The sequence below is a fragment of the Nansenia antarctica genome (assembly GCF_963989245.1).
Source record: "Nansenia antarctica genome assembly, chromosome: 11".
NCBI lineage: Eukaryota > Metazoa > Chordata > Actinopteri > Argentiniformes > Microstomatidae > Nansenia > Nansenia antarctica.
Window position 1 is genome coordinate 5,824,154 of NC_137681.1, and position 16,060 is coordinate 5,840,213.

The following is a 16,060-nucleotide window of genomic DNA, read 5'->3' on the forward strand; positions in this document are numbered from 1 at the left end:
CCATCTCTGATCTTCCATCGACCCACACACACACACGCACACACAGCTTGTTAGATGGCTTTTACTAGTAGGTAGTTCATCGCAAACGAAACTAACATAACAAAAAGTTAGGTTTTTTAGTTTTTCCGCAAACAAAGAGGAAACAAATTAAGGATTTATTTGTTTTTTAGGGTGTTTTTTTTAAAACACATTTATGGTTTTTAGGGTGTGTTTTTTTTAAACACATTTATGGTGTTTAGGGTGTTGTTTTTTTTAGGGTGTTTTATTCCAAGACAGGGGTCTATAACTCTTATATACGGATTAAAAACAACATTTTAGATTTTTTTTTTGGGCTTCCATCAACACCAACACCACCACCCCCGGGGGTTGCCGTGGTCCAGGGGCTGAGAGGAACCCCGGGGAAACGGCCTGGGAAACCCCGGGGATCACGGCCTGGTCGTCAAGGCGACACGGTCAGGCAGACTGCAGAGGGACTCGGACAGTAGAAAGAAGGGCTTGGCGTTCGAAGCTAGCCTATGCTAAGCTAATGCCTGGTTTCTGTGATTGAACGCGACATTAACCTGGACCATGGTGATTTGAACGGTTCTGTTTGACTGTTTGAAGTGTCTTGGTGCTTTTGTGAGAGACAAAGGGACAAGCAAGCGAGTGCTATCTCCCCTGGGACCCCCGAAAAAAGACCCCCCACCAAAGAGGACCTTTCAGGTAAACAAAGTTGTTTTGACCAGCTAACCAGGTTAGCTAGTTAGCTGTTAGCTTGCTTGAATAGCTTAACGGGTTAGCCACAACGGCTACCCTGGCTGGTCCACCACAGTAGTTTTAGTAGAGTTAGCTAGTTAAGCTAAGGCTATTTTAGAGGGGTGAGTTCGTAAATACGCTGTGGAAAATCTGAGCAGCACTCGTGGAATGCCTCTCGCCCAATCAAAGTACTTGGGTCCCTTTATGACGTTGAACTCGGTGTGCGCTCCGGCGCTCTCAGGGCGAACTTACGAACGCACCCCATAGCTAGCTAGCTAGCCATAACTAACTTGTGTGGCTTTGCTAAGCTAGCTTTTTAACTAGGTTGGCACCTAAGATAAGATACAGGTGATTAAGCTGTGATGTAAGTTATTGTTTGAGAGATGTTATGCCTGGTGAAATGTGTACTAGCTAAGTTCATGTTGGATGGTTCACAGCTGTTCACTGGCACCAACTAGTTGGGGGTCGTTTAAGTCAATAGCTCCACGTTAGCTTAGCTAGCTTGGTTAAACTGGGGGGTCGCTGTGGATGATTTTGCTTAATTTTGGGCTTTCATTGAACCCCAAATCACAGGTGTGTGATTTAACTTTCTAACCAGAAAGGTTGCTGGTAGTGGAAGAGAGAGCTGACATTTTAGGCTACCACTGACTTTGATAGACAGGGCTAAATGCCAACATTAACAATCTAGTTTTTGTTTTGTTGTTTGTTTTTACTTTACCCCCTAACTAGTCAGGTAGCAACATCTAATAATCTGGATCGTTGTGTTTTAAAGTGAAGGGGCTTTGTTTTATCATTAGATGTTGAAAAATAGTTAGGGCGGTACTACTAACTATAGCCAAGTCATTTAGTTTTGTTTTTTTTGCTGTTCCCAAAGTCCAGTTAAAAAACCTCATCGTTGAGGTGGGACCCATCCCTTTCATCGCGGGATGAGCGTCTAGTGTGGCTTCCTGCTGGCAAAGTGTGTTCTCTCTCTAGCCAAATCAGATGTGAGATTCCTGGGCCGTGGTGGTGTGAGCCACTTGGTGGGGTAGAGAGAGAGCCACAGTACATGATCAGATTCCTGGTCAGGAATGTCGACCCACTCGAAAACAATAAGATGTTGTCAACAGCATCCCACTATCGTACGGTGTTTGGTTCGATAGATCCCTTTTCCCTTTGTTAAACGAAACAGGACCCCTTCTTCATTGAGCAGCAGGCCTGCTTGGAACGGCACACGGCACCGCAGGGCCGGGTAGTACTGGACTCGACTGTTTCTGGCGTTCGACATCGCACGACAACGCTGCCTCGAAAAAAGCAACACAATGACAAATTGGCAAAAGCAAACGTAGCCTCTGTGTTGCTGTTGTCCCTGGTGATGGTTAATGACTCTCTCCCTCTCTCTCTCTCTCTCTCTCTCTCTCCCCCCCCCCCCCCCCTACCTCTCTTCCTCTCTCTCTCTCCCCCCCCCCAGACATGATGGAAGAGCTGCACAGTCTGGACCCGAGGCGGCAGGAGCTACTGGAAGCACGCTTCACAGGTGTAGGAGTGGCCAAGGTCTGCACCCGTCTCCTCTCCTCTACCGACACTCTTACCTACATTAGGATATGACCTCTACCACTCACCTACGTAGGATATGACCTCTAGGACAATGCACGCAGGTCGCAGGATCATCCAGGTGCAAACACTGTTTAGGCTTAGCCTAGGTGGCAGCACAGCAGTTCACTAGTCTGAAATAACATAATAACAAAGGCCTAATCTCTTTTTACTTCCTCTAAATATAATCAGCATGCCTTGCTTTCGTACATGCATTTTATGACATCACCAAACGATCTCGTGACGAGGATCCAGTCACCGCTGCGCCATGCCGGGACCTGAAGTGTCCTGCCCTGTGAACAAGACCGACCTGTCCCTCTTATCTCCTGAATGTCCCTCTCTTAACCACGTCCCTCTTAACCACGTGAATGCTGAGGACTGTTTGTTTGAACACGCTGTATTCACCACGTTGTGGTGGTGCGCTCTCTGCTTCGTGTCTGTACGTCTCTGGCCTAAGTGCGCAACGGAAATACCAAAACAACGACGTCGAGGTCAACCCCAAAACAGGGCCTCCCTGCACCTGTCAAAAACATATATCCAAAGAGGTGCAGTCCCTCGAGATGAAGCTTACTACACCAGAGAAGCTCTTCCTCGTACTAAAGCCTTTTCTCCACTGGCTATTGGTCATTGCAGCCATGTTTGAGCTCTGTGCTGGCGGCCTTTCTGGCTAACAGCGAACGTCTCGGACCCTAGCTGAGGAGCCAGCTGTGTTCGACCAACCGGGCCAACCCTGGACGTGGTAGCCCATCGGACTGTGGTGTATAAAGGGTTAACACTCGTCGAGCCCATATATAACTTACCACGATTCAGTCGGTTGTCACATTTGTTGTTGCCGTTTTGATGCCGTCTACTTGGAACAGTGCTGAAACTGAACGTGAACGCACCGACGCGCATCTGTTGTTTTTAAAATATGACAGTAGTTGACAACTCCCAGATGTTAACGCAGGAGAGCCAAGATAAACCGTACCAAGTGGCACGGCTAGGCTCTGCTACTCCGCAGCACTGCTGAAAGTAGTTGACAATGTAGTGGCGGCCTAGGGGAGAGTGAGTTGGACTGGTGATCGGAAGGTCATGAGTTTACCTGGGGAACACCACCACCTCTAGTGTGCCCTCGACTAAGGCACGCCTGTAATTACTCCAGGGTGACCTGTAATCTCTTAATTGTAAGTCACTTTGGATAAAAGCGTCTGCTAAAATGGTAAAAAAAAAAAGTTAATGTTAACAATGGAGATTGGAACAACGGAAGAGTTGTTAGCGCCACGCTCTATCAACCAAGCCGCAGAGGACCAGGACGAGGAGCCTAAGATGGGGGGGGGGGGGGGGCTGGCTTTGGGAGTGTTGTTTTGTTGGAAGCCAGTGCAGAGAGAGAGAGAGAGAGAGAGAGAGCAGTACAGGGCTGATGTCCATCGCCGTAGATTGTAGGCTGCCTGCCAAGCTGCAGGCCTGTTGTTATTGCATTGTTGTATTAGAAAAGGGTGACCCTCTGAGAAGGTGCCCCCCCACGTGGAGGGGGGCTGGCGTTGTGTCGATTAGCAGCAGCCTCGACGTCGGAGGAAGAGAGAGTGAAGAAGTGAAGGGATGGGTGTGTTTCTCAGACTGTCCTGTGTGACCTTGGTGGTTGGTCTGCGGTACTTGTGGTGAATCAGCCATCATCAGTGGACACAAATGGACTGCACTTATATAGCGCATTTATCCAAAGCGCTTTACAACGGCCTCTCATTCACCCATTCACACACACATTCATAAGCTACCATGCAAGGCGTCGGCCCGCTCACTGGGAGCTACTTGGGGTCCAGTGTCTTGCCCAAGGACACTTCGACAGGTGGCCAGCCGGGGCTCGAACCGCCGATCTGCCAAACTTGCCATCATTAGACGGCGGCTCTACCTCCTGAGCCACAGCCGCCCGTCCGTCCGTAGCAGAAAGTCGGTCACTCCTGCTTCCAGACCGACCGTACCCCCAGAAAACCGGTTTACTGTACCGTATTAATTTGTTTCGAGAAACATAAATCAAAACGATGATGACAGATAGCCTTTTGTGGAGCTCCAGCGAGTTCCCATGGTTTCAGTATTATCGGTCCCATCGAGTCAACTGCACTGCATCCCTGAGGGGATGGAATGGAATTCACACCAGGGACAGAGATACTGTCATACCATCTGTGACCCAGGGTGGATCGGGCTGGAGTTTCTCTACAGGGCCTGTACACGGGTTATGAAGCCACCTCGGCTCGCACGTACCAAAAAGACAGATTTTTTACTCGCAAATATACGGTGGACGCGCGTAGTAACACAATGGCCCTTCTTTCTCAATTGTTGGAAACATAATTCCTCACATCCTCTCCTCTGTCCTCCGCTCGCTTCCTACTCAAACCAAATCGGAGGAGGAGAATATCGAAGGGAAGGAGGAATCAGGTTTCGGACTGTTGAGAAAGGGGCTGTTGACTGTCGCCTTCCGCTTAGTGACCCAGACCCGGACACATCCTCCAGGCTTCTTGGTTCTAAAAAACCCCCTGCTCCACAATGTTTTAGACTCGTTGTTATTTTAGGGATATATTTTCTGATTTTATTGACAATGCCGTCTTCTAATTTCTCTCCAGGGTTCAGGACACAACGAGTCGTCCAACCAGAGTCTGTGCAGCGTGGGCTCCCTGAGTGACAAGGAGCTGGAGGTCAGTACGCACGCAGGAGGACGCGCTCCTGGTCATCGGCTAATAATACAGAGTGCCGGGGTCACAGACAGATTAAGTCTACGTCCCCCTGGACTAATGTTTTATGCACTGATATAAAAATGCTCTCCTCATGGGGAGCTTAGGTGGCGTAGTGGGTTAAGTGTCGACCACGTAACCGCAGGGTTCTCGGTTCGATTCCGGCCGCGAACATATCCTGCTTGTCATCCCTTGTCTCTCTCTCACCAATCCTTCCTGTCTACTGTCTCCATAAAAAAAAAAATATATATATACCCCACTCGGAATTGTTTATTTAAAAAAATGCTAATGATTGGTTTGATTGGTCCGACAGACGCCAGAGAAGAAGCCCAACGACCAGAGAACCAGGAAGAGGAAAGGAGAGCCTTACGACAGCGGCCAGGGTAAGCCCTCCTCCTCATACCTCATTTAGGGGCGGCTGTGGCGCAGGAGGTAAAGCCACCGTCTAATGATCGCAAGGTCGGCAGATCGGCGGCTCGAACCCCGGCTGGCCACACGTCGAGGTGTCCTTGGGCAAGACGCTGAACCCTAAATTGCTCCCAATGAGTGGGCCGGCGCCTTGCATGGTAGCTTCCCGCCATTGGTGTGTGAATGTGTGTGTGAATGGGTGAATGAGAGGCCGCTGTAAAGCGCTTTGGAATAAGGCGCTATATACGGTAAGTCTAGGGTCTATCTATCTTCCACTGAAACGGCCGAGTGTAATTCCTGAACCTCATGGGAAAACTTTGTTATTGACTTTCTCATCTCTCTTTAGGGAAAGGAGGAGGAGCGCGAGGGCACAAAATTAGCGATTACTTTGAGGTGAGTGGGTGTTGCGTTCACACCGCCTGGCTGCTTGTCCGCGGCTCACTAGGTCCCTCGTCTGCATGCCCGTCTGCATGTTAATGCAGTAATGCAGCGTCCTGAAAGAACTTTGATTCTGAAAAATCTCGCCCTCACTTATCGCCTGTGCTTGTGTCGTAGGCATGCTGTTGCTCTGTGACCTCTCTTTTATACTGACCCGGTCCTCCACTTTCTTTGTCCCTCTTTTTCTCTCACTCTCTGGTTCTGTCTCATTCACTCTTTCTTCTATCTTTCTCTTTTTACCACCGATTTGTTCTATCTCTCTGGCCCAGTTTGCTGGTGGCTGCGGTCCTGGTACCAGTCCAGCCCGGGGTATCCCCCCTCTGGTGCGCGCCTCCCCCCAGCACTCCCTCTCTAACCCCCCACTGCCGGTGAGGACCGCCCTCTCTCTGCTCTCCTCACTTCTGTCTCTACTAACTAACTACTAACTACCTGTTTACTACTGACTAACTACCTGTTTACTACTTACTAACTACCTGTTTACTACTTACTAACTACCTGTTTACTACTTACTAACTTCCTGTTTACTACTAACTAACTACCTGTTACTACTAACTAACTACCTGTCACTACTAACTAACTACCTGTCACTACTAACTAACTACCTGTTTACTACTTACTAGCTACCTGCTACAAAAGTCAAATGAACTCCCTCAGCTGTTTTACTGTCTAACGCACGTCCACTCCAATTCTACTCCACTTTCTTTTTCTTTTAGATTCATTAAATGTACTTTCTACTTCATGTTGCCACAGGAAACTTATCTAACTCCCCTCCCCCCATTCTTTCTCCCCCCTCCCTCTCTCTCTCTCCCTCCCCCTCTCTGTATGGGTCAGGTACAACAGGGCAGCCCCTCCTCAACCAGCTCAGCTCAAACAGACCCCCCTCCCTCCAGCTCTCTGAAGCCTACGTTGCCCGTCTTGCCCCCCCACTCCTGTTCTCATAAAGCCAGTCAGGTAAACACAACCCTGCCGGCCCCCCCTGCCCCAGAGCTCACCTGCATGGGCACACATGGCAAAGCTCCAGGACACCCAACGGCCCTGGCACAGTCAATACCCACCCTGCCAACTTTATAACTCAACACCTTTGTGCTGCCAGTGCCAAGATAGGGGTCAGCTCCTTTGAAAGGAATAGCTTTGTATGCTTATCATTGATAATAATGGAAGAAGACGTAAAGTTCATGACTCAGTTCTAAGTTCAAATGGAAATGCACCCTCCCTGTCCTTGGTTGAGTGAAGGCGCTGTCTGTCTCTTCTCATTGTTCCGTGTCTCTCTTCCCCGCAGTCGGACCTGACGATAGAGAAGCTGACGGCACTAGAGAACAACAAGAACTCTGACCTGGAGAAGAAAGAGGGCCGGATAGACGGCTTAGTGAGGGTAAGAGAACACCCGCACACGATCACACACACACAGTTGGGTTTCATTAGCTGTAGTCCTTACCTGTAGTTACCTGTATTATGTTGGATGTAAGGCCTTACCTGTAGTTACCTGTATTAGGATGTTCATGTGGACCTTTGGTAGTCTGAGTGAGGTAATGTGGACCAATGGTAGTCTGAGTGAGGTACCTATGGTCCTGAGGGAGGTAATGTGGACCTATGGTAGTCTGAGTGAGGTACCTATGGTCTGTGTGAGGTAATGTGGACCTACGGTAGTCTGAGTGAGGTACCTATGGTCTGAGGGAGGTACTGTGGTCTGAGGGAGGTACTGTGGACCTATGTCTGATGATGTTCTGTGTGTTCCAGGCCAACAGTGACCTACGGCGGCAGATTGACGAGCAGCAGAGGTCACTGGAACGGTACAAGGAGCGACTCAACAAGTGTGTGACCATGAGCAAGAAGCTGCTCATCGAAAAGGTGTGTGCGTGCCCGTGAGCGTGCGTGCGTGCCATTCTTTGTCCACATTTCGCCTGTGGGTTAGGGTTAACCCACAGGTGAAACCCAAAAGTGCAAATCATTTCCCCCCCCTGACACGTAATTGATAACAGAGTGTGACTAATTGGCCAGAGTGAACACACCTGGTGTTCCAGGTCAGCGACCAATCAAAAGGCCGGAGGCCGACACTGGAGTTGGAGTCAACAGTCAACACTATATACTGCTATATACCATAGACTAACACTTCTACTATATACTATAATACGAATACTGCTATATACCATAATATATAGCTGCAAAGTTTGCAGGAAAAGTGCTATACAAATAAAAGTTATTATTATAATACTAATACTTCTACTGATATATACTATAATACTAATACCAGCTTCCCCATAGATGTGTGTGTGAGATAATTGGTGCCGGCGGCCCAGTCTCTGACGTGTGTGTGTGTGTGTGTCCAGTCTAAGCAGGAGAAGATGGCGTGCCGGGACAAGAGCATGCAGGACCGTCTGAGGCTGGGCCACTTCACCACCGTGAGACACGGAGCCTCCTTCTCTGAGCAGTGGACCGACGGATACGCCTTCCAGAACCTCATCAAGTCAGTACACACACACACACACACACACACACACACACACACACGACTAACCTCTTCAAGTGCTCAAACATAGTCTCTCACACACACACACACACACACACAAACCGCTCCTCGCTAGAACCTTTTGGATTTTCGGTCATGTCAGTGCTTTATCGGACAGCATCTGTCAACTCCCTACTCATGCATAGTGTGTCTCTGTGTGTGTGTGTCTCTGTGTGTCTGTGTCTGTGTCTCTGTGTGTGTGTGTGTGTCTCCAGGCAGCAGGAGCGTATCAACACCCAGAGGGAGGACATAGAGAGGCAGAGGAAGCTGCTGGGGAAGAGGAAGCCCCCCAGCATGGTGCAGACCCCCCCGCCCAGCCTGGAGCAGAACAAGCGCAAGAGCAAGACCAACGGCCAGGAGAACGAAGCGTAAGACCCCCCCCACCCTGACCTACCCTGGCCACATAAAAGGGCTTTGGCTGAGCTAAAATAGGAGCTTTTTCTGTGGTCTTTGGGCTTTTTTTCCAGACCTGACATCAACGCCCGCTTCTGCCCCACCTCCCTGAGAGAGAGACAGACAGGCAGGCAGGCAGGCAGAAACACAGACAGATAAACAGATAGACAGGCAAGAAAACAGACCGACAGACAGACACACAGAGGCATTCTGGGTTACCTGGCCAATATGTAAAAAGAAAAACGAAGATTATTGTTTGTAACGCTTGCGTATCATTTATGCGTTTAGTTTTTTCTAAGTAGCCAACGTGTATCTGTGTTTATTTATTTATTTAAAAGAAGAAGTGGGGAAAATATGATGTGATGGTCAAGAATTGAAAGAGGTTTGTAAAGAAAATAGAAATATATATTTTTTGGATCTTCCAGGTTGTCGCTCGCGGAATATCACGAACAGGAGGAGATCTTCAAACTCAGACTGGGCCATCTGAAAAAGGTATGGGGTACTCTCTCTCCCCCTCACTTTCTCCCCTCCACTCTCTCTCCCCATCGCTCTCTCCACACTCGCTCTTTCTCTCCCCTCCTCTCACTCTCCCCCTTCGCTCTCTCCCCCTTCCCTATCTCCCCCTCGCTATCTCGTCCTTTTCCACATCACGGCATCCCACCGTTCAATCCATGTGTGGCCGAATGTTGTCATGGTGAGGTGTTGTCATGGTGACACCTGTGTGCTGTGTCCCCTACAGGAAGAGGCAGAGATCCAGGCGGAGCTGGAGAGGCTGGAGCGGGTCAGGAACCTCCACATCCGGGAGCTGAAGAGGATCCACAACGAGGACAACTCAACGTACGACCCTCTGCATTCATATTAACGTTCAGGGGTGCAAACTTGTCACCTTTTTGCTAAATTAGCTGTTTTAACTGTTTCGCTAACACTAGCCTGTTAGATGATTAGATCATAGATGATTCTATGATATTGACCTGTCGTATAACTGATATGAGTATGAATTACTGACTCCTTCTCCTTCTTCCACAGGTTCAAAGACCACCCCACGTTGAACGAACGGTACCTGCTGTTATATCTACTGGGGAGAGGTGGCTTCAGTGAAGTCTATAAGGTGAGCTCCTCTCAGTCTGGGTTGACACATGCGCCACACACACACACACACACACACACACACACACACACACACACACCCTCCTCTCTGTCTGGTTGACACATGCTCCACAGCAAACCTGCCCCATGTTTGAGTCCGCTCTCACCTCCTTTCTATTAAAACGATAGTTCGCTGCTATACTAGTGTTGCTTAATCGCTTGCTTACCTCAAGAGTTCTTGATGGAGGAAGACTTGTGACTAACTTTGATTTCTGTTCATGTAGCTAGGCAGGGAAATAACTGGGGTTAACATTGGCCAGTTGGGTTCATTGGCGAAGCCAATGTACAAAATAACCATCCAAAACATGCATTGTACTTCCAACAACTTTGTGCTGTCGTGTATGTCTTTGGTGTTAATCACCATCGCGGGTGGGTTCAATACTCTCTCTCTCTCTCTCTCTCCGTCCTCAGGCCTTTGATCTGACGGAGCAGAGATACGTGGCTGTGAAGATCCACCAGCTCAACAAGAACTGGAGGGACGAGAAGAAGGAGAACTACCACAAGTGAGTCGGCCTCTACCGGCCTCTCTGTCTCTACAGGCCTCTACCAGCCTCTCTACAGGCCTCTACCAGCCTCTCTACAGGCCTCTCTACAAGCCTCTATAGGCCTCTGTGTCTCTACAAGCCTCTACAGGCCTCTACCAGCCTCTACAGGCCTCTACCAGCCTCTACAGGTCTCTACCAGCCTCTCTACCAGCCTCTCTACCGGCCTCTCTACCGGCCTCTCTACCGGCCTCTCTACCGGCCCCTCTACCAGCCTCTCTACCGGCCTCTACAGGCCTCTATTCAACAGGCCTCTGTCTCTCCTGAGCTGCTCCCTTTCCTTCTTGGCAGCCTTCTAAATATTATGGTCCGTCCATGAAATAATAATGCCACACCGTGCCTATATCAACAACACTTGAGACGTGGTGTTGATATAGTGTTCTTTATTGTCCGTGGAGAATTCCTGTTTTGGAATCGGTGGGATATTTCCTACCCATACCTCTTTCCTGCGTGTGTGTGTGTGTGTGTGTGTGTGTGTGTGTGTGTGCTTTCCTCAAAACAGTGTAGGGGGGAGTTTCTGAAAGATTCATCGCTAAAATTAGTACTATATCTGTTTTGACAATCCAGGCCCACTAGACCTGCCAAGTAAAATAAGTTATATCTCTTGCAACTTTGCAGCTAGTTTGTCTGGTGAGATTGAAGCAATACTTCAGCTTCGGGGGAAAGTGACCCCTGGTTGTATCTGTGTTTGACCGTCCATCTCCCTTTTTTCAGGCACGCCTGTCGAGAGTACAGGATCCACAAGGAACTGGACCATCCCAGAATAGTCAAACTCTACGACTACTTCTCCCTCGACACTGACTCGTAAGTTTTTCAGCGTCGTACACATAGATCACTGCATTACTACAGGCTGGCCAAAGACACATTTGTCAGGTTGCTATAACGAGCTTCAGCCACCCCTTTGCCCTCCACCATGTCAGATCCACAGAAAGATAGCTACTGTTTTGCCGTCCAATTCACAAAATGAAGCGATTGTACTCTATAGGTGGTGGGAATCGCAAGGTAACTCACGTATCGATAACCGTACGATATTTTGCCCCCCGTATCGATAGTATCACGGTACATTGATTCTGTGATAATCGATACATTGTAAGACAATTCATCAACGATACATCACGATATCTGTGTTAACTGGTATTTCATAATGTGGTTCCAGTGTTAGCAGCATTCGGCAGAAACCTTCATTGTATTATTAAGAGGCCACGATACGATAATCGCCATATCTATATTTTGTCCCACCCCTAGTACTCTACAGAGAAAATAACACACGAGGTGGAACAGAATCGAAGTGAAAAGTCAAATACCTTCTGAAGTGTTAATAAAATCATGGTTTTCCCTGGAGGGGAGGGTTTGTTGTTGAAAATAACAACCGTTGGTCTTTACTTCTCTATTAGTTTCCAGTGTTTGTTATGTTTGCCAGACATTGTGGCCTGAGGTGGTCCTGTGGTCTGGCACCGTGGTCGACAGTGCATACATATTCCCATGTTGGCATGGGTTAGAATCCGGCCCATGCCCTGCTGACATGCCCTCTCCTCCTTACTTTCCTATCTACCTTCACTATCTCAGGGTTCCCACGGGGTCCTTGAAATCCTTGAAAGTTTGTGAATTTGAGAAAAAAAAATCAAGGTCTTAAAAGTTTTTGAAAATAGACATGGGTCATTGAAAGTGCTTGAATTCCCCTCTCTCTCTCTCTCTCTCTCTCTAAAATATATATATATATTAAAAATTGTTTTACTTCGCTCGTCAACTAGTCTCTGTATTGCTTAACTTTACACATATTTCACAATATATTGTTTTGCTGTGCTGTGGTAGAGAAGGCAAGAGACCATCTAGTGTTCACACATTCAAGCCTCTCTTTTTAATTCTTCTTCGGCGTATGGGTAGTTGTTTTCCTCTCCACTCCACCAGGCTCGGGGCCACCCTAGAATCTTTTTAATTGTTGTCTGAGCAGATAGTTCCTATTATATAAATTCTCATCTAGATCTGTCTCAAACTATGCCATGTTGGGTCCTTGAATTTGAGGGAATTGAGTCTTGAAAGTCCTTGAAAGGTGCTTGAATTTGATGTTTCAGAAGGTGTGGGAACCCTGTGTGGTCTTTACTTCTCTATCAGTATCAGTTTCCCATGTATGTTAGGTTTGCCAGACATGCCTGACGAACCCCCCTCCCCCCTCGGCCCCCCAGGTTCTGCACGGTTCTGGAGTACTGCGAGGGGAACGACCTGGACTTCTACCTGAAGCAGCACAAGCTGATGTCGGAGAAGGAGGGCCGCTCCATCGTCATGCAGATCGTCAACGCCCTCAAGTACCTCAACGAGATACGGCCGCCCATCATACACTACGACCTCAAACCAGGTGTGTGTGCGTGCGTGCGTGCGAGTGTGTGTGTGTGCGTGAGCGCATGTGAGTGTGTGAGCGCATGTGAGTGTGAGTGTGTCAGTGTGCGTGCGCGCCACACACTAATGATGCTTTGTGATTGCATTTTAAAGGTTATTGAATTCCCCCCCCTCTCTCTCTCTCTCTCTAAAAAATAAAATATTCAAAAATGTTTTACTTAGCTCGTCAACTAGTCCTGTCTCAAACTATGCCGTGTTGGGTCCTTGAATTTGAGGGAATTGAGTCTTGAAAGGTGCTTGAATGTGATGTTCAGAAGGACGTTTTTTCAAAAATGTCCTCCTCTCAGGCAACATCCTGCTGGTGAACGGCACGGCGTGCGGGGAGATAAAGATCACGGACTTCGGCCTGTCTAAGATCATGGACGACGACAGCTACAACTCTGTAGACGGCATGGAGCTGACGTCTCAGGGAGCAGGGACATACTGGTGAGTGTTTACACTCACACAGATACACGCTCACACACAGATACACACACACACACACACACACACACACGCTCACACACACATGCTCACACATGCTCTCACACACACACACACACACACCCATGCGCTCACACACACACATGCCCGCACACATACACATACTGTACATACACGCACAGATACACACACAAACTTGGAGCTGACGTCACAGGAATAAACACAGGCACCGTCACTTTGCGTCACGTCAAACCAAGATGCATAGCGACTAGCAACTTAATTCGGTGTTTGGATCTGCCCTCGGTAACCGTTGTCATGCCCCCCCCCCCCCCCAGGTACCTGCCTCCAGAGTGCTTCGTGGTGGGGAAGGAGCCGCCCAAGATCTCCAACAAGGTGGACGTGTGGTCAGTGGGGGTCATCTTCTACCAGAGCCTCTACGGACGCAAGGTAAACACACAACACCACCCATTCATTTTATACTTAAGTTCGATTTTATACTTAAGTTCGAGTTCGAGTTACAACGGTAACCACATCTATCAAATATCTATCAATATTTCACAGAAGAAAGAGAACTTTCGAAGAAAAGATACATTTTAATTAATGGAACTATGTTTTATTGTAAGTGTATTCATCCGCTGAACAGTTGTTTATCGGTTGCTAAGCAACGGTAATAATGTAACTTCGATAACGGTAATATATACAAACGCAGAGTAGTATGAAAAGATCATGGATATCAGCACGGCTGGAACGCAAACTGACCAATGGAGACAATGGACCGGATCTGTTTTGATTGATTGATTGAAAACTTTATTAGAAGATTTGCAGAAGTAGGTACATGAGAGTACATATTACATACAAGGTCAACTAAAAGGATAAAAAACCCAAGAAAGCCACTGGCTTATTTCAAGTTTGTCAGTTATATAATATTCACCAGACGCTTTTATCCAAAGCGACTTCCAATTAGAGATTACAGGGACAGTCTCCCTGGAGTAATTTATGGCTTAAGTGCCTTACTCAAGATCACACTAGTGGTGGTGTTCATGTGGGATTTGAACAAACGACCGTCTGATCACCAGTCCAACTCACTCTCCCCTAGGCTGCCACTACATTGTCATCTTTCAGCAGTGCTGCAGAGTAGCAGAGCCTAGCCATGCCACTTGGTAGGGTTTATCTTGGCTCTCCTGCATTTCATACGTCTGATCACCAGTCCAACTCACGATCCACTAGGCCACCGCTACCCCCGGGGACCACAGGAGTAGCCTGCCTACGCCTTAAGCCACAATCCACAATTAGAAAGACAACCAAAAACATCAACCCCACCCCTGACATGAAGCGGAGGGACAGGGTTGGAGAATGTGTCCTTTTTCAAGACTACGGACCCAAAAGACGTCCTCAGGGAAGCCGGAATGTGGGTTCAGATGACGTCTTTAGGACGTCTTATGGACTACAGAATCGTGTCATCTGGACATCCTAGAAAGACGTCACCTGAACCCACATTCCGGCTTCCCTAAAGTTGTCTTTTGGACTCTTTGTCTACTGATGAAGTAGTGACGCTTCATAGAGGTCCTGGCTTAGTGACTAGTCCTCTCTCTCCCCTGGATCCCTCTACCTCTTTCTGTTTGTTTCACTCCTCCCTTTTCTGTTGTCTTTCTCTAGCCGTTCGGTCACAACCAGTCCCAGCAGGACATCCTCCAGGAGAACACCATCCTGAAGGCCACGGAGGTGCAGTTCCCCCCCAAACCTGTCGTCACAACAGAAGCCAAGGTAGGAGAAACACCCCCGTCCACAACTCTCACTCTGCTCATCTGCCCACTAACACACACACACCCTTCAAGTTTTATTGCCACACAACCAAGGTTGGCGGGGATTGGTTTTCACTACTCATTGGTTTTCATTTCATTCAAATTTCATTACGTTAATCTCATTTCTTACTGACTTGTACATCCCTCACACAGCTCTAACTCGGGGGAAGTCCCACTCATATTTTTCATTTTATTGGACAGATGTAGTGAAGACAGACAGGAAAGTAAGGAGAAGAAGGGAGAGAGGATTCGAACCCATGCCGACATGGGCATATGTGTGCACTGTAGACCGCGGTGCTAGACCACTGGCCACACAGCTCTAACTTTTCCAGTGCGTTAACCCTCTCTGTCCCTGTCTGTCCCAGGCCTTCATCATTAACCCTCTCTGTCCCTGTATGTCTACACCTTCATCATTAACCCTCTCTGTCTCTGTCTGCTCTAGGCCTTCATCCGACGCTGCCTGGCCTACCGCAAGGAGGACCGCATCGACGTGCTGCAGCTGGCCAGCGACACCTTCCTGATGCCCCACATCCGCAAGGCCCTGGCCACCAGCGGGCCCCTGGGGGCCCCCATGCCCTCCACCTCCAGCTCATACAACAGCAGTGCCTCAAACTGAGGGGGGTGGGGGGGGGTTCCCTACAGAAACACAACACACACTACGGGGGGGAACTACGCTACTCAAAACACACCTCCCCTCCCTCGCTCTCCTGGCATAGACTTGGAGAGAGAGAACGGGTGATGGAAGGAGGGAGGAGGGATGTCTGTGGGCAGAATGCTGAAAAGAAAAGCATCGGATGAGGGCTGAAGAAGAAATGTCTGAAGTGTCCTAATTCTCCAACCGCCCCCTCCCCCTCCCCTCCCTGCACTCTCTCCTGGGATATGAAGGGTCAGTTTGTGGCAACAACGTGGTCTGTAGACCTCCAATGGCTGCCCACATGCATGCACAACCACACACAGACACACCCCTGCCACAAAGAAGGGAATCCCCTCTCTTATCTA

General features: G+C 48.5%; 1 protein-coding gene across 2 annotated transcripts; it reads left to right on the forward strand.

Annotated features, from left to right (window-relative positions):
• The first annotated feature begins 563 nt into the window (after positions 1-563).
• On the forward strand, positions 564-15,794 carry LOC308167584 (serine/threonine-protein kinase tousled-like 2). 2 transcript variants are annotated; one of them, XM_080542002.1, is made up of 20 exons: positions 564-702; positions 2,186-2,268; positions 4,902-4,973; positions 5,323-5,392; positions 5,764-5,810; positions 6,687-6,806; positions 7,135-7,227; positions 7,593-7,703; positions 8,183-8,319; positions 8,577-8,729; positions 9,180-9,246; positions 9,494-9,591; positions 9,781-9,862; positions 10,312-10,403; positions 11,157-11,246; positions 12,626-12,795; positions 13,124-13,262; positions 13,595-13,706; positions 14,916-15,023; positions 15,504-15,794. In XM_080542002.1, the coding sequence occupies exons 2-20, from the start codon at positions 2,188-2,190 to the stop codon at positions 15,675-15,677; spliced, it is 2,016 nt and encodes a 671-aa protein (XP_080398128.1). In that variant the 5' UTR covers positions 564-702; positions 2,186-2,187; the 3' UTR covers positions 15,678-15,794. The 2 variants fall into 2 exon arrangements, with proteins under 2 accessions (XP_080398128.1, XP_080398129.1); XM_080542003.1 differs by having other exon boundaries at positions 6,696-6,806.
• Positions 15,795-16,060: the final 266 nt, after the last annotated feature.